This window comes from Phodopus roborovskii, unplaced genomic scaffold, assembly GCF_943737965.1.
Source record: "Phodopus roborovskii unplaced genomic scaffold, PHOROB, whole genome shotgun sequence".
NCBI classification, from domain to species: Eukaryota; Metazoa; Chordata; class Mammalia; order Rodentia; family Cricetidae; genus Phodopus; species Phodopus roborovskii.
Genome location: NW_026126585.1, coordinates 13,771,113 through 13,790,660, shown reverse-complemented (window position 1 = coordinate 13,790,660; position 19,548 = coordinate 13,771,113). Strand labels below are relative to the sequence as shown.

Sequence of the window (19,548 nt, the reverse complement as noted above, 5' to 3'; positions counted from 1 at the left end):
GGAGTCATGTCCTCCCTTTTACAAGGACTTGAGTTAATGTGTAAAGAATAAATGATGCCCCGAGTGAATGTGTTGTGGGCATAAGCATGACCATGTCAAGAACCACAATGCCTCAGACACATGGGAAAGGCAAAGCTTCACTGTGTGTAGAAATTAAAGACTATAGCACCCTCCTGTATATTAGCAGCCTGAGTCTGCTTCCCTACAGAGACCCTCCCCCACGTAGATTAGCTAATCCTCCTCCTCCTTTGGCTGTCTACAATGAACCAGTCTCCTCTAGTCAGACACATAAAACAAATGCTCTCAGTTTCCAGGCTACTGCAGGTCATTCTCCATCAGAGCAGAAGGCTCAGGTTTTCTGTACTGTTTGTATGTTTGCCCTTTCTTCAGTCTCTCATTCCCCCACTCAGGTTTCCAGCATTAAAAGCTGTGCAAGGTCACTGCACCCTCCCATAAATCCACAGAAAATGCATAGATGTGTCTGCCCCTTACAAAGGTCATATCGCTGAAAGGGTTTCTTGGCGTAGTTGATTCTCCATTCCTGAATGGCCACGCCCACAGCCGGAGATAATGAAGCTCATTTCTGTTTAAGTCTGAAAGTACACTCTACTCTACTTTTCTTCCCAGAAAACACATTCCTTCCTCCGTCAGCAACGGACACAAACCAAGTGAAAGAACAAAGGCCAAATGCCTATGTCTCTGACTACAGCTCTTGATCGTTATAACCGACGCCTAGATACAAGCTTCCCATAGCGAATCTGCAGAAACAACCTTGTGATTGTGGTCTATGTAGGTGAACATGACAGAATCAACCTGTGTCATGGAAGTAGGCTTCCATTTGGGAGATGAGAATGCAAAGATTTAGAAGTCTGCTCCTTGTCTCCCCGAAGAAATATACCTGCCAGGGAGAAGGGAGCAAGAGTGGCTGATAGCTGCGCTCTGGATCTTGAGCGTTCCCTGAAACTTCCGCCATTGACACCAGCAGGGGTGGGTAGTGGGTAGTGGGTAGCGGGCTAAGTGGAGGAGGAATGGGGGATTGGGAGTTGGATGGGTGGAGGAGAGTTGGGAGGTGGAGGGGTGAGAGCTTCTTCACCAGGAGTAGGAGGAGGAAGGCAGATCACTGAGGCTGTACTCTAGAAGGAGATGCTCCCAGGAGCCTAACTCTTTCCTGGGTGTCTCTTATTTTTCATTGTCACAAAGTGAGCAAGCTTCTCAGACACGAAGGCCTGCTGTGACATTCGGCCTCACCTCACTTCCAAAAGCAGTGGGTCACCTAACCATGGACTGGAATCCCCAAAAATATAGCCAAGGTACCTCTTCCCTCTAAGTTGACTCCCCCTCTACCTCCCCCCCCCCCCAAAGGTATCTTGTCACAGTGCCAGAAATCTAACACTCAGATCTGAAAGTTTAGCTTTGACATCTGGTTGGCAAGCTATGATGTCTTATTTCAGGCTGGTATTTGTACAACATTTTTTGCGTTTTCTGGAACAGGGTGGTTGATAAGATAATGGTGGGTGGTGATCTTTATATCTCCCCTTCTTTCTATGAAGGCAATGGCACTCAAGACAAAAATTATTCTCAGAGAATTAAAGTACTCAGATTTGCAATATGAGTAGTTTGTTGTGAATCCAGCTTATATAAGTTATTGATTGGTTTGTGCGCTTTATGAATGTACACTTTACAGCATATAATTTGTTTAAGCTTGGGAACTGGATAAATCAAATTTTACAGGCATAAATTAGATTATGAAATAATCTAATAAATAAATTAGATTATGAAAAATTATGACATCAAGCACAACTTACCAAAATAACAGACATACAGATGGACACCTGCAGCACATATATTTCCATCCTTGGAAACCAAGTATTGTTACTACTATACAATGAAAATTTTAGAGCACAGTTTTACTTAAATTTTTTCTACCTGTTTCTTTGAAAGTAAATGACATTATTTCATGCATTTTCAAAAGTACAAAAACACTTTAATTTTTGGGAGATTCTTTAAAGGCAAAGCATACAGATTCCCTTAAACGACCCTGTGTGACATCTATGTCTCTCACTGTGATGAAAACTGATTAAGAAAGAACAAAAAGATTTAATGAGGATTAGAGGCCTGCCATGTTCATTTCACATAAACATTATTCAGTGAATCCAGGCACTTCGGGATGCTAAGAGCAGCTGAGACATAAGGATACTATCCTCTGTCTCACAGTGGCACCGTGTTGTCTTTCTGATAACAGGGGCCATTTGAGACCTGATGAACGAGATGCTGTCCAAAAGGAAACCATCTGGGGGTCTCCTGAGCCACTTTTAAAGAAGTCACTATGGGTAATAAAATTAAAATTACCCCACAAATAATTACACTCTTTTATGAATTCCAGAGTCCTTACTTTTTCTCCTTAGTTTTTCTCTATGTATTACTTTAAGCATAGTTATTTTTTAAATAAGAGAATGCATATTTTTCCTCTATATTATCATCAATTATCTCAAAGGATGAGCCCATACTCTTTTTCTTTTATTCAAATTAAGCACAATTAACTGGGTAGTTCCTCGTGTGGTGATGAGTCTCAACCTTCACATTATTTCGATGACACTTCATTAACTGCAATTTTGCTACTGTTATGAATTGTAATGCAAATATCCAATAGGCAGGATATCTGAATTTCAATTTCTGTGAAAGGGTCATTTAACCTCCAGAGGGGTCGTGACCCACAGGTTGAGAACTGCTGCTCTAGACACTCTCAAAAGTTTCATTCCAGAAGTAATGACTGCAAAGCTGGTCCCAGTGTTTGCCGGCGAATTGTCTAGAAACAAACGCACCAGCCAGAAATTTTCAGCAAGGCTGCCTGCATTCCTCAACAGTATTGAATTGCAATAGGGAAGCAGGACTCAGGGTTTCCTGTATGATCTAAGCTCATCTGCTCTGAGCTACAGAGGACCGAGAGAGAGAGAAGATGAAGACTTTCCACATAAGGAGTCTCCATAACAATGGATTCAACACACACACACACACAGACAAACCCTTTGCAAGCAAGTCCAGTGCCACTGTAACCCTCAGAGAAGTCTCACAGATAAGACTCCTTGCAGCGGCGAACTAGGAACTTCAGAGTGAAATTATTATAGTTAGTGGTAGTAGATCTAGTAGGTTAATGTTTCTCCGTATAGCACATTGCCACGTGTGCAGACTCCTTTGGTCTCAGATTTCCCCCACCCCCTCTCTCTTACAGAGAAAATGGCTTCTCTTCCAGGAATTCCCAATTTTTATGTTTTGTGTAACACATCTTCCAGATGCCTCTGGAGATGGAATGTGTTTAGGTAAATGTTAGGGGATGTTGTTTTCCACAGATATTTCCATCTTACTCTAATCCTTGGGTGTATGATATACACTAAGACCCTGCCCGTCAGCCCTTAGGGATTGCTTTGCTCCTTTTCACTTTCCAAAGCTGATGCTGAGAGTTGCTGTGTTTGGGAGATAGGCTTATAACTTACTTTGCAAGGCTGGAGAACAGATTGTTCCCTTACGTCTTCGAATTTTACAATGACAGGTCTGATGTAAGTCTTTTTCAATCATTGATATTGTTTGACCAAGAGATGCACAGTTTCCCAGAATGGCAATTTTCTTGGGTTACCCATCTGATAGTTTTTCATACATTGGTTTTATCTTTCTTGAACTCTTAGAACTTTGGTGTTCAACTTCCTGTATTGGTTTTCTGTTTTATTCGTTCCTAGACATTGCTTTCTGATTTCCTTTTTTTTTTTTTTTTTTCATACTGGAGGTCTTTTCCAAAACCCAGTGACTCTTTTTCTTTAAAAAAATAATTTTGTAACACTAATATCTAAGAGGGGTTTTAAGGTTGTCTGCTGGGCAGTCAAGAATATCCAATGTGCAATATCTAACAATATTAATTCCTAAATGTCATTATCTGTAGGTCAGAGAAAGAAACCCAATCCTGTCTAAATATGGTTGTGCACAGGAAGTAGGGAGTGTTTGTACTGATGCTGCCTGGCTAGGATGCTGAAGCAGATGAAGGAAGAGAACTGTGTGCTGTAACTCCCTGTCAGATGCTCCACGGGACCTCTGGATTTCAGTCCAGTCCCTCTTGTCCTTTACCCTTTGAGTGTTTCCCAACACCACAACCTCTCTTGTCCCGTGACTGGATAATAAACCAACAAGCTCCAACACAAGCAGGGAGAACGGGAGTGACCAAGTTCTTGCATCTTCAGAATAAAGTTCTTGCTATCATTTCTCATCCACTTAGCAACTATATTTGCAATGAGGCAGAAAAGGAAGCAGTGTGAGTCACTGGCTGCTTTTCACAGAGGATCATAGTCAAACACCACTAATGCAGACACAGAAGCCTCTTACTACACCTTTTAGAGTTCCTGTGCATGTTAAACACATAGTAAACATACATACACACACACACACACACACACACACACACACACACACTCATGCCACACCAGGATCAATAGGCGTAGTCAATTCACCCAGTTATGTTTCCATTCATATGTTTAATCATCTCGTAAACCCGCAATATAAACAAAGTGTAATGTGTACTTTCAGATCTGATTTTGGCATCGTCTCAACATCTTGGCTGATATCCAGCGTACATTCACAATATGGACATGGAGGGGAGTCATGACTGAGACATATTTATTTATTATTTTGCTTTATCACTGAGGTGCAGTGAAAGGTTATGGCTAAATAATAATATTTAACTAACAACACTTAACTAATGCCAAGAGTAAATTTAGTGGTAAATACCAATAGCTTAATCCAGAAATATCACAACTTGCCCAATATAAGAATAAGCAGCCAAAGGAGGGAGGACCTAGACCCTACTCCAAATGACTTGACAGATTTCGGTGAGCCCTCCTAGAGGGCATCACTGTCCATGCGGAGTGCGGGGGGATGGACTAGGAGCCAAGTACAGAATAACACTACTTTAAACCACACACGAACAGGAAGCGATTTAAAACTCGGCTTACCTCTTGTCTGCAGCCCCTTCCCACATGCCTCGCTGGCGCCTGACCTCCCCTGCCTGACAGACTCTGGAACCAAGATACAGGGGCTCCATTTCTGTAGTTTCCACCTGTGACCACAAGGAAGAACACAACAGAATGTTTACCACAACTGATATGCAGAGGGAATACTTGGAATGCTTGACTTAGAGATGCAGACATAGAAAAACCTGGGTCCAATTAGCTTGAATTTGAAACAAGTTGTGCCCAGCACTGTAAACCTTGCCAAGTATCTGTGTCTGGTGAGGTCATGGACCCCAAAGCAGAACCCACTATCCCTACTTCCTTAAACTAGTGTAATCTCTAGCTGCACGTTAAACTCTTATCTTTATACCCTGGGTAAATGTAGCTCTCACCCTACAGTAAAGGAATGTCTTTCTGCAGCAAATTGAGACTATTAGGCTATTGAAACACTCTACAACTGTTCAAAATACCCAAAAAAAGTAACCACAAAAAACAAACAAACAAACAAACAACACACCATGGAGTTCCCAACACTAACAGATACATCTACAATGCAGCCTCTACTCCTAAGGCTCAGGAAACATCATGAATGAGGAGACCAAGGATTTTAAGAGCCAGAGGACCAGGGCATCTGCACTGAGATAATGACTTCTATATATGACAGGGAGCTGCAACCATGAAATCTCAAGAAGCTGCCAGCCTCAATAAGACCTTCATAATGACAACATAACTTGGCATGCCCATATAAATATAAGACATCTCACAGGGCCCCAATCCTATATGAAGAATTACAGGCAGGTAATTAATGTTGAAAGATAATCATTTTTGATTCTCATAACAGGGCTGTCAAATCCTAAGTTGTCAACCTTAAACATATATACATATTAAAAACATTACATATACCTTTATATTCTATTCATAAACATACACACACACATACATACACACACACACATACATACACAGTATGTTACAATAAAGAAATAAAATAAAAGCCAACCCTAGCAAGTGTTGAGGATAGTAAGAGTTGACTGTTGACTTCATGCTCCATCCAGTTTCATGATTAAGCTGTGATTCCAATTTAGAGAATTTGGACATTTCACATGTGAATCTTAGTTCATACAAAAAAAAAAAACATAAAGGAGAAGCTTAAAACACACAGACTAACCTGTTTACTTACCACCATTTTAAAAATTAAATGTGAAGTAGAAAGGGGAATAATCCTTGTCTCTACCAAGACAAGAAGATTCAAAGTCTGAACATCTGGAAGCTTGGGGTATAAGCTTCCATTCATTCTTTTGTCTTTCTACTCTCTTTTTAAATACGGCACTTCTAGGATTCAGATGTCACTCTACCATTTCCATCAGTATGGGACAAAATGTAAAAGGTGGCTCTAGGGAACCAACCTAATCCAAAAGTTCATCTTAGGGAAAAGGGATGGATGTTATCTGATAAGGCATCAGGACTTGCCTTTCTCTGAGGAACTGGTCCCCGAAGAAGTCGCCTGGCTTCTCTCTGCTTACCTTCCTCAAGTTAGTAAAAGTGTCTATTTTTGACACAGGGAGGATGGCTTCTGTTCTGAAAATGATTTCTGCACAATATTCCAGAAACAAGACCAAAGTCTAACTATGGTTTTTGTTCTTTTTGTTAGTGTGCTTTTATGGTCCATTTTATATGAGCCAAGAACTCTGTTAAGACAAGAGCTGCCTTATCCACCAGCCCTCACCTCACAAGCTCCTACAAAAGTATGACCAGGCAAGAGAAATATCACTGTTTGCCTCCGAGTGGCTTCCTTTAGGAGAATGGCTAAAGAGTTTGGTTGGGGAAATAAAGGAAACGTGAATAGAAAGCATGTGTGATCAAATAAATCAGCAATTAACTTCTACAGTAATAATTTCAATTTGTTTATACATAGATTCCTTTCACATAGTCACATCCAGAAGAACTAAGGTGATGATGGACTCCTGGTCACCTGTGATTCATGTGGATTCCTTAAGCTAAGTTTACTGGAGCTTCTCTGACCAAAATGAAACCAGGGTATTCACTGTGGTTTAGCTTGCTGTGTAGACAAGGTATAGGAGGAGTTTTCAGAGGTTTGAGATGACAAACTAGAATTCAGTGAGGGTAAGTGAGATCCTCAAGCTGGACCATTCTGGTTACTTGCTCATTGGCTCTTGGTTACATCTCACTGCCAATTCTGTGTGAAGATTATGTCTTCCTGCTGTTTTCTTCTTTAGTGTCTAATTTAAGGTAGTGGATGATGCAGGATAACGCAGGTGGGCATTTCAACTCTGTTCTTATTTGAGAAATGTGGATACGTGGCCTTACTGCAGTTAAAATAATGAACCAGGAGATAGCAATTAAACAAAATACCTAAACTTGTTCTTTTTAAGGATAACTTCATCTAGTATACCAGTGTAGGGGAAGCAAAATCTCACTTGAACCACAGTGATCAACATTATAAGATCTTTTACAAGAGTCAGAGAGTTGTGCTAACTTGGACACAGTTTGCAGTGCACATTAGGAAATGGGATCTGGATACAGCATAACTGATTTCTGGAAAAATGGCAGGAGATGAAAAACAACCATTCAAACATGGGTTACACTGAAGTGCTGTCAGGACAGTGGAGCACTGAATGGCCTATCAATGGTTTCTGAGATCTCTGCTGATTATAATGGACCTGGGCTTATTAAAATGTCTGATAATATTTGATTTGGCTAAGTTCTTCACTTGGCTACTTTCCCCAGGAGCGATTTTTCTGGAGGTAGAAGCTTCAATATTTGCCCACAGCACACGAGGATGATTACTAACAGTGATTCCAAGATGGCCCCATGGTTATGGGAGCAAAGAGCAGCGTGGGCCTGATTCCAGTATTTATCTGCACAAACTGTCCATCAAATTGGATTGATGGAGTGAAGCATGGCAGGGCAGTGGGATTGAACTTGGCAATGGCACTTTCACCCTGTACCTAAAATTAAGTCTTGCTGAAGAGCACTGAAACTGTGTTATTCCTGAATAAATTAGATCCTAAGCTTCACGGCTTTAAGATACAGTTTCTAAAATTATCAGGATAAAACATTAGATAATTTTGTAAAATACATTTTGAGTGAGTTGGTAAAACTATATGATTTTTAAACCATGAGCTATTCTCATAAATCAGTGACTACTTTTAATCTAAGATTATTTAAAAGTGATGTTATCATTGAATTTGTAATCTTTAAATTCTAAAAGACTGGGAGGTTAAGACTTGAAAAGAACTTGGATATGGTTTCATAAACAGTAGCTATCAATTTCTAAAAGGGAAGGTAGAGGGAACATAAAACATTTAAGAGCTATCCTTTTTCTTTTATTAAAAGGCGTGTGGTTGGGAACAGGTATCAAAGATACATTGTATGTGTGGATGAAATTTACCAAAAACAAATAAGAATTACATTAAAAACATATCATCTAGGTGTTGGTCAATAAACTTCATCTGATTTATTGTCTGAGATGGGAATGAATATATATGAAGATCACACACACACACACACACACACACACACACACACACACACACACACACCTCCCAGGATGGTCTCCAATTTATGATCTTCTGTGTAAGCCTCCTAGAGCCAGATTATGGATACATGCTACCTAGTTTACTTTTTCAATGGCTTGTTGAAAGTTCTAAGATGAGAACAACAAGAATATTATGGTACCTCATAGTGTGGTAGTATATCTGTGTGTTTGTGTGTTTATCTGTCTGTTTAGAAATTTGTGTGCATATATGTGTGAATATGTATGTGTTTACAAGATGTTTGTGGGTGTTTCTGTGTGTATGGCTATGTTTGTCTGGGTATACATGTGAGTGTATATGCAGTTTTGTGTATTTCTCTATACACATATATGTGTCAGTGTGTATTTTGTATGTGTGTCTTTTTCTGCTTGTAATTGTGTCTGTGTGTCTGTATGTCTATCTGTGTTTATGTGTTTTTTGTGTATATGTTTATGTGTATGTTTGCAGCATATGTGTTTATAAGTCTCGTATATGTGTATGTGTTTACATATAAGTGTTTATATGTGTTTGTGTGTATGTATGTGTGTTTCTAAATGTCTCCATGTGTGTATGTGCCTACAGATGTATGTTTGCATGTATCTATGTGTGTGTGTTTATATATGTTTGTGTATGATTGTGTGTATCTGTCTGTATGTGTTTGTATCTGTGTGTGTGTGTATGTGTAGGGCTATGTGTGTTTGCATCTATATGCATGTATATGTAATATGTTGTAATATGTGCATGGTGTGTGTGTGTGTGTGTGTGTGTGTGTGTGTGTGTGTGTGTGTGTGTGTGTGTGGTGTTCCAGATAAAAAGCTCACCCTGTCTCTTTCTGGATCATTATCTAGAAAGCTGATTGCAGAAGAGGCAGCATTCCAGTAGCTCACACTCACATATAGCCAATCATGCTCTAGTTCTACTCTCCTGCTAATTAGGTATTCATGTTCTTTACTCCTTCTGAATACATTCTAGTAAAGAGAAGAAAATTACTGAATATTTGAAGGTATAAAATGTGACATTTTAAAAAAAATCACTAAGCAAGCATACATAAAAGAAAATATTGTACAATTATGCTCAGGCCTAATGATAATTCAAATGTAACTAATTACCTGTATGTAGGACACAATGAGATATCTTCACACTCTCTCTCTTCAAATAAGGTATCTGGGCACCCTTGACCTCCATTGGCAGCTTCCTGGATGATAATCCTGTACCGTGACTGTTTTATTGTGGTATTTCCTGAAGGAAATAAGAAAGAGAGTAACTGGAAGACAGGTAAAAAATAGTTATCTTCAGCTTATTTGTAAAGGCAAAGCAAAGAAAGGAGCAACAGATGCTGGGAGCTGGTGTTCCATCTTCCTCCTGTGTGAGACGAACTCTACACCGAGGCGCTGTAAATGTTACTTCAAATTTGGGTATTTTGATCACAAGCATTGTTTTCTACTGTCTTGATGCATTTTAAGTTAAACAGTATGTAGATCTATAAACCAAATGAGTATCTGAAGCTTGGGAAGGGCAGAAAAGGGCATCCAACCTCTGGATCTAGAGTTACACACAGCTGTGAGCTGCCATGTGTGTAATGATACTTGCAAGAGCAGCAAGTGCTCTTAGTTATTGAGCTGTCTTTCCAACTCCAAATGTATTTTAAGTTAATGCTACCCTACACTTCAAATGGCATGCAAACACCATGGTCTAGGGCTCATATTCCCTCCTTTGGCTCAGAGAGCAGCTGAAGGGCCTGAAGTTTCATTGTGCATCTTCTCCTTCAGTTTGAAGTTTCCCCTTATAGTCTGCTTTAAGAGGCAGAAGCTCTACTACTAAAACTAACAGTGTCCGTATTATTGATTGATACTTAGTCTCTATAATCAGTGTTTGGGAAAGACAGTACAACTAAGAGGGAGCAGAATATTGCTTATTTCAAAGTTTTGCTGAGAAATACTAGTAGGCACCTCAACAGAAAGGCATGCCCTATCATCCGATGCCTTCTGCATCAGCCACAATTACCAATTACGCCACACTGTTTAGAAATGATTTCAATGACCACATTCAGGATGTATTAGCAGCAGTAGGGTTGCAACTAAAAGCCCAGAGTTACGCGATTTACAATGAAACAGGAAGTGAAGGGAACAGATAAAATCCTAGTAGTAAAGAGTCCTGCATTTGTTTTTGACTTAGGAATCCAAAGTAGCTGAGGGAAAGCACGGGTTTTATTTTATTCTGAGCCTGGAAAGCTGCATAGCAAAATTGCAGTGCAGAGGACAAAACCATTTTGGGTAAGGGAAGAAGTTTTGAGACAAGACTGAGACGGGAGGTGAGAGGAATTTATGGAGGAAGCCGCGGAGCATTCAAGGAGAAAGTGTGGGCTCATGGGAGCAGAGAGGGGGCAAGCAGAGCAGAGGCACAAAGAAAGGAGGAGGGGGATGTGCAGGGCACAAGGGAATTAACTGGTGGACATGGGGCAGGTAATGGACCTAGCCGCGTTAGTGAGTTAATTTCTAGAAAGCCAGTAAACTAAATGGTGCAAAACAAAAGAAGGAGAAGAGCATTTGTGGCAATTAGGTGGGCACATGGATTTTTAAAAAACCATCAATACAAGAAGACTTTCAGAGGAGAGCAACTGACCCTCAGCTCTCCTACCTCTGCTTCCCCCTTTAGAAGGAACACCTTCAACCGCTCCGTTTCCGTATTTCAGTTTGGCTATATCCAAATCTTATGCTCCTGGATGCACTCACTGCCTTTGAAGTTGCATGACGGCCTTCTGCGATGATTAATGGGAATCTCCCTTTCACTAATTCAGTGTTTTATAACTGCTTAGATGTTTCTAAGCGACTGTTTTCTTTCGTTTGTCCAGTCTCCACTGCTTTGAAGTCCTCCTAACTCAGTGGGCTTTCCTCTTGTTTTTCCACCATTGCACAATTACGTTGTGGCTCCGTTTCTTGCTTCCCCACCCTCTGCCAAGGCATATCTGTTTTCTGCAAATGAGTTTTGATCTCCTGCCCAAGGACAACCCTTTCCTTTTAGTCTCGAAAAGAACTGATTACTTTTTAAATCCATTCCCACCTTTTGTGAGATCTTCAGAAGCAAAGAGGAGCATAGCACTTGGACATGTCCTGGTCTTGAGCCAGAAGTGCAGATGTATAGGATTGGCATGTGCATTCCAGACCCTATGATGTCCCTGTATAATCTGCTGTACGCATGGGGAGAGAACTAGCCATTAGCCCCCTTGCACACTGGATCATCTGAAGTTTGTCTGGTGAAAGATGGTCACAGATGGGGAAAGTAAAAAGGGAACAGGAGAAAAGAGATCATGATTATTCCATGCAACACCTCCTTCTGAGTCAACCTCCTGTTACCCCTCCCCATTCTCCTGCTAGCCACCATTCCTATAGATTCTTACTGGCATTTGTCTCTGGCTTTTGCCTTTTGGTTTTGTTAACTGTATCCTCCAATACCAATGTTCAGTCTCCTGAATGTCACTGGCCTAGCTCTAAACTACTATCTTTTTTAGTTCATGAAAACATGGTCCATTCCATGGAAAATGTCCCTTCGTTAAATTTTTCTCAGTAGCCAGACATGTTTCCTACCAGGGAATGCCAAAGTTCCAACAGGAGATGCTTTTGCCATCGAACAGAGCAAATGATATGATCGTCTCCCCGCTAGGCAGCATGTGAAGGGGTGTAGAAATAGCAATATATAAAGAAAATGGTCACAAAGCACTGCTTCAAGATCACAGTATCTTCACTTGGGTGTAGACAGCCTTTGTAAATAATTATGTCTTTAGAATAAAGTCTCTCTACCCACTCCCAATCAATTCCAGCTGCATTGTGCTTATTTTGAAAATTATTATTTACCTAGAATTTACACATGAGCGTGGGGTTGCATGTATGATATTCACATATTACCTTAGAAGTCTTTAAACAAATATCAAGGATAATGAGAAGAAATGAGTGATGTTGTTATATAACATTAAGAGGGCAGTTAATAATCCTTGTGGAAGGCCTGTCCCTTCCCTGGGGATGTATAGGCAGTCAATGGCTGCAGGGAGAAGAGAAACATTTTCTTCCATGGTATCAAAGAAACTAGTAAGTTACTACAACCCCTTCACTCATGACCCTGTAAACAACCCTAATGAATCAGGGTGGGAGGAGGGAGGAAGGTAAATGGAGATACAGAGAGAAGGAGAGGGGGGGGATGAGAGAGACACGTACGCACACATACACACACACACACACACACACAGACGGACAGACAGACAGACACACACACACACAAAGACAGAGATAGAGAGAGAGAGAGAGAGAGAGAGAGAGAGAGAGAGCACCCAATGAAGATTAGACCTATTGCAGGACTTGGTGAATCTCATTTTACTCCTACACCATACATACACAATACTCTCTCTCTCTCTCTCTCTCTCTCTCTCTCTCTCTCTCACACACACACACACACACACAGACGGACAGACAGACACACACACACACACACACACACACACACACACACACACAAAGACAGACAGGCAGAGAGAGAGAGAGAGAGAGAGAGAGAGAGAGAGAGAGAGCACCCAATGAAGATTAGACCTATGGCAGGACTTGGTGAATCTCATTTTACACCTACACCATACATACACAATACTCTCTCTCTCTCTCTCTCTCTCTCTCTCTCTCTCTCTCACATACACACACACACACACACACACACACACACCACACCACACACCACACACTGCCTTGATATTGCAACTCCACATTGAATGTTCAGAGGCTGTGTTATAAGAGTCACACTGATAGCCATACCCAATGGTTATTAAGGTGGAGGTAGACAAGATGGATTCTATGGTGGAAAAAAAAATCAATTAGCATACAGGCAAAATTTTTATAGAAAGGAAAACAATGGTTACTTTATGTAAATGGAAGGAAATGTACAGGACTTTGAAGAGGGATGCAGAATTAATAAGGAGTTTGAGATATGGAAACAATACCAGGATGTGTAGGACATCCATTAAATTCTGTGTGTATTTCTTTCTCCTTGGATAGCCATGGCGAACAGTCAGTTCTGAAGGGTTTTCCCTGAATTTGTCATGAACAGCAGTTTTGATACAGTGATCCTGTGGCAAAGACAAGGGCAGGCAGTGTGCACAGCCAGAATGATGCTATAAAAGATATTATCATGCCATCTCTATGTGCAGATCGGTTTCAGGGTGATGAGCTTGCAGTAATTCAAGGGAAACAAGAAAAAAGAGTGCTTTGGCAGCTTTTATCCATGCTGTGAAGCCAGACAGGACAAGGTAAGCCAAGCTGAGGATACTCTGATGAAATTACACTAAACAAAGTCTTCCTTCTCCATTAACTACACAAAAAGATGATTTATGGGAAGCAGACATGGAAGTAGATATGGTGGCTTGAAGACAGAAGATACTTGGAAACATTTAGACAAAAAAACCAAACAGCTTACAAGAATTGTCCATCTGCTTAATGTCAGATCCACTCTGAGCATTTTGTGCATACCGCCTTATTTTATTATTATAGCTCGTGAGTTTTAATACTATCACCATTATTATAATTGTTATCATTTTACAGATAAAAGTGGACAGTGGAAGAAGGAAACATTTTCTCAAAATCCCTTTAATATAATTACACTGTCTTACACAGACATTGAATCTATGATATTTCCATTAAAAGGAACATTCCAGAGGAAAGATTTCTAATCACAGCTCATGGATTCCAGTTTCCTTTCCAGCCATTCTTCAACAGCCCACATATCTGCAGAAGACTTAAATGTCAGTAGCGTGAGTGATGTTTCCTACCTCATTAGGCCTATGAAAAATAACAATAAGTTAAAATACTCTTTTGCAAACATAAACAATTGCTTTAGAGTGATTATGGCTAACAAACAATTCACCTAAATACGGTTTTGATTTATGCATAACCTGTCATCACTAAGTCATGAGGGATAATTAAGCTTAAGTTATTAATTATAGTGGAAAGAAGTAACATTTAAAAAGATGATAATTTAAAGATCAAGAATTATATTCAACGTGGAAAACTTGAGAGTGGGCTCCAAGCACTAAGAGATATTTATAGATTCACGGTGACAGTACCACCGTTTCCCAGCACAGTGGCAGCAACAACAGATGAAATAAGTATGTAAAAATGACCTGTGGGATTTTGCATCTACGTCAACAACTGAAATATATCTCACTGAAGTGAAAGCCACGGGTGTTGAGACCTGATGCTGGATGATATTCTATTAGAGTTTTGGCGTAAAGCATAGATACTAAGTTTATAACTGATGGAACACACCAGTGCACATGGTGAACATGCATGACAGAACATGGTTGAAGACATGGTGTTGGAGATAAATCCACATAGTGTGAGCTCCCAGAGACCAGTGGATATACAAACAAAACAAAACAGGATGGTTGGATATTAGCAAAACGAAGATGTTATTGCAATATCACCTGCAGTGATCTGGTTTTCCAAGTGGCATCCAAAGCTCCCTCTTGTCTCATTGCTGATGGACCTCAAGGAGGCAACATGCTTCGTGACAGGGATGCTCCTCCAAGTATACTGCCTTGAACCTCTCCTTCTTACCCTACTCAGTTTCACAGAGGCACTCTACCATTATGAGAAAGAAATATGCTGGTAACTTTTCTCCAACCACCTGGAAGCAAAAACATGCTTCCAGTAATATTTTAGAATTCATTTCTCATGCACTAACTACCTTCTAGGGCCAGCTGTACCTCTGCAGTTCCAGTAGCTGCTAGAATTCAAAACTCTAACTGCAACTCTCCTGGATGCACAACTGGACAAAAATGTCTCTTGTTCTTTATTGATGAGATGCTGCATATAAAGAATATGCACACTTCCCAGGATGGTGACTTTTTATAGTGTAATTTTAGTTCATAAAAGAAGGTAAGAAGAAAAATAAAGTGAATAAAACATTCCAACAATCAACTCATTTCCAATTTTCTAAAAGGTAAAGAGACATTGCAAGCTATTCTTTTATTCCATCTTGTGTGCATGCAGGAGAGACTATCTGACCTCACATTTTTAGTGAGGGAAACCTTCCCCATCAATGAAGAGGAAGAGGAGGGATAATCGGACACCACGTTTGTGTTGAGAAGCCCTAGTTAATGTTGCTATCCATGGCTTAACTCGTGATAGTTTGTGGGTTCACTTTTTACAAGTGCCTCAGTTTTCATGAACATTTCAACCACTCAGATCAACACCAGTACCATCCATCTGAATATAAGAAAAATGTGACAGTTTGTTTCTTGCGAAGGCCAGGATTTCATTTTTAAGAGTTTGCAAAAGACAGACTATACAACTGTTCCAACAATTATCTACTTGATCTGGTCACTAGCCTTCTTTATTTTTTGTCACTAAATTTTGTCTGAGATAGCAGCTCATCCATCTAGTGAGTATTATTTGATGCCCCTAGAATTCTTTTTCAGGAATCATTACGTTGAAAACTAAAGGGAAGTGTATTTCCTCCTCAGAAGAACAGTCCAAAGACACTTCAGATGTGTGCATATGATAGAAATGTCACAAATAAGTGCCACCCATGAAAGAGAGTCTACAGTCCATCCACACAAGAATGAAGGAAAGGGGCTCACACTCCCAGTCAAGGCTGCAGACAAAGTCTGTGCTAAGGCAGCCCAAGCCTCTCACTCTATCACATTCAAAATACATTCTCTCTACTGATTAATTATACACAAGAGAATGTCTCTCTCCAGTTTCTTCACAGCTCTTGAATAGAGTCAGAATTAACTTCCTTCGTAGAAAATGAACAAAACCAGGAACTTAGTACCAGCCCACTTGAGTGACAGAGTATCAGGACTCTTGCAACGTTTTCAATGTTGATAAATATTTATCAGGCATCTGCTGTGTGCGGGTCGCTCAGGTGGGTTCTGTGTGAGAAACTGCAATGTGTACAAATGCATTAGGAAATCTCCTTGTGTAGCAGAAGTGAAAAGCAATGGCCAGGTAACAATGCAGACACGCTCCTCATGAAGACTTTCATAGGAGTTAAGAAGTGATCGCCTAAAGTGCATTTTCCAAAGGCTACCAGCCTTACATTCTCAGGAGAAATGGAAGCATAAGAGGTTAAGAAAATGTGCTGTGGAAGGGCTGTGTATACTAAGTTTTTCATATAGAGCATCGCTATTCATTCTGGTGCCATGTATACAGAGTGGCTATGTCAGGCACACACAGCCTTGAAGATGCTCAGGAAGCCAAACACCCCATGTAGACACGGGGTGAAATTAAGCAAGATTGCCAAGCGCTTCTGCCAAACTTTCTAGGAAACAGACTCTAGCATATCCATCTATTTCTTTCATTTTGAAACACTGCCTGGAAAAAAAATATGTATTCTATACTCTTAAATTTTCATAATCATAATCCACTTGGCAGCGGAAATTCAAGGAACTGGCAACAGGCAAGACCTCTGGGCTGTGGTGTCTAATCCCAGCTCATTACTGAATTGCTAGGTGACCTTGGGCAATGCACTTAACACCTCAGAGCTTCAATGTTCTTACTTGTCCTGTGTGGGTAATACTGCCTGGCCAATTCACAGGGCGGCAGTTAGGAATGCCTGATTGAATGGGATTTAAAGCATCTTGCAATGGCGAGCAAAACTAAGAGGTGAACTGAAAGTGTAAGCCTTTCACATACACTACAGAGGGAGAATTTCACGCTTATATTTGCATAAACTACGCAGCACAAGAAGCAAGACAAATAAACACACTCTCTCTTTGGTAAGTGCCTAAACAATAATCTTACATTTCCAGAGGTTTTCTTCATTTCTCCTACTTCCTGTATCTGAACACTGCTTCTCTGTCTTTTTTCTTAAATCATCCCACTCTAATACAACACATCTTGACCACAGCCTCTCCACTACCTCCCCTCTCTCCCTGTCCCACTTGTCCACCATGTCCCTTCAGAAAAAAGCAGGCCTCCCAGGGACATCATCCAAACAAGGCATGTCAAGTTACAATAAGACCAGGCATAAACCCGCATATCAAGGCTGGGCAACACCAGTAGGAGGAAAAGGCGTCCCAGGGCAGGTGAAAGGGTCAGATACACTCCCATTTCCATAATTAGGAGTCCCACAAAGACAACGCTGCTCTACTAAAACATCTATAGTTTAAGGAGTGTAACTAATCCAGCAGATCTCTCTCTCTCTCTCTCTCTCTCTCTCTCTCTGTCTGTCTGTCTTTGAGCTTGGTCTCTCTCTATCATGACCCAGGTCACCCATGCCTGATCTCAAAGGTCTAACTCATGGAGTCATCAAGCCTGGCTGCACCCCAGACTCTCAAGAGATACATTGCCAAATCTCCATTCCCTCCAGCCGAAATAGTGAAATCGGAATGTGTGTCTCTGTGGGGCCCCAAAATGGTTATATTAACAACGAGAGACGTTTTCCGTGTGAGAGAACACGGATCTTGCACAGTTACAGCAAAGTTCTCTATTCAGTCAACATATAAAACAGGAAAACAAACACGCAGTGTGCTTAAGCAAGCCACAGGGAGAAAAGGCGTTAAGTAAATCATCACTACTTTTAATGCATTTAAAACTGCGACCTGCCCTCCAGCCAAGTACATTGTAATGGGTATAATTAGACATATATACTATTAACGAGGGGGTTAACAATACCATTTATATTGATGAGGTTCACTTGCCGTTTCTTCTTGCTGATGTGTGCTGATATGATGGGGATTTATCCATCCCCTGGCCCCATCTTGACCTCTTTTCATTTTAGATGATGAGGTAATGAGTGTGTGGATGCTTCAGGGTTTCTAATGTGCTGTACTCCATCAGCACTGAGACCAGAACACCATGCTGTGTGCATACAAACAGGTTCTGGGGGCACAGATGCCCTCTGCCACAGAAGCTCAAGATGCCGTCACTATCAGCCAGGAATACTGGAATGCTTTTTTAGAAAACTCTTGACTATAATTCATGCTGCCCTGTCTTATTAATGCTTTCTATCCTGGAGGGCAGAAAAGGATGCTATTTACATGTGAGGTTGTATTAAGGGCTGGAGAACAGATGGCATCCAAGTGATGCTCCTGGGTCACAGAAGAAGGAAAATATAACTCAGAGACAAAGGAGCTCTGTGTCATCCGAAAGTCTGTCTTCGTTTGTTTTCCTCACAAGAGTGTGAAGTGGGTTGCTTGACCATTTGCTGTGGTGAAGCTCCCTGTGTTCACAAGCTGCCATCAACCACTGTGGCTCAGCTCCATAAATCCTGTTGTCTCAATGCCCTTCACATGACGAATATATGGATACAAACTGGTTTACTGAATGCAAGGTCCTAGGGATAGCACAGACCTTAAACCTCACTCCTAGGTGAGCAGTTTCTGTTTGGAGGATAGTAGTAGGGCAGGTTAAAGGAAATGACTCTGAAATCAAAGCATTGAAGCTTTCATTTTCCACCACAGATTTTACCAAAAGGTAAACACAGACTCTTGACACATTTGTGCATATGGTGTGTTTTTATTGGTTCTTGTATTTCTTGTTATTTTTGAAGCCACTACATGAAGTATTGGCATTTAAAATTCCTGTTTTTTTTTCTTGTTTGTTTGTATTGGGTGCTTTATTTTTGGCTCAGACTTGATATCCCACTATAACTTATTAGAATTAGTTTGGAATCCAAGTTGGTGAACTTTGGGAAATTATCTTTCAGTGCCCCAAAGGGAAGGAATGCCTCATTAATGAGCCTCTGAAGCATAATTAGGCACAGGCTGAACTTGTGTCACATGAAAATATGAAATGTTTCAAATTCTGCAAGTTTATGAGTACTGAAGTGATGTTGGAAGTGGAGAATTGCACACCATGCACCCTGACACACACACACACAATCTCTCAGGACACCATTTAAAATAGCTTGCCTTTTTGTATGGTTTATTTATCCTTTCAAATTTCATTACATATTCCAACCACAGTTCTCCCTTCCCCCTCCTGCCACCCAGCCCACTCCCAGTCAACCCCTCCTCATGAGGGATCAACCAAGTCTGACAC

The 19,548-nt window shown here is 40.7% G+C and overlaps 1 protein-coding gene across 1 annotated transcript in view; it reads right to left on the bottom strand.

The window, feature by feature from the left end:
* Positions 1-719: 719 nt before the first annotated feature.
* The window catches only part of LOC127236396 (thrombospondin type-1 domain-containing protein 7B-like), a 177,878-nt gene continuing 159,049 nt past the window's right edge, over positions 720-19,548 (bottom strand). Inside the window, exons 10-14 of the mRNA XM_051204014.1 lie at positions 9,637-9,766; positions 6,515-6,569; positions 4,995-5,098; positions 899-1,013; positions 720-785 (exon numbers count right to left, since the gene is read on the bottom strand). Of these exons, the coding sequence (XP_051059971.1) occupies positions 720-785; positions 899-1,013; positions 4,995-5,098; positions 6,515-6,569; positions 9,637-9,766 (470 nt within the window). The remainder of the gene's footprint in view (positions 786-898; positions 1,014-4,994; positions 5,099-6,514; positions 6,570-9,636; positions 9,767-19,548) is intronic.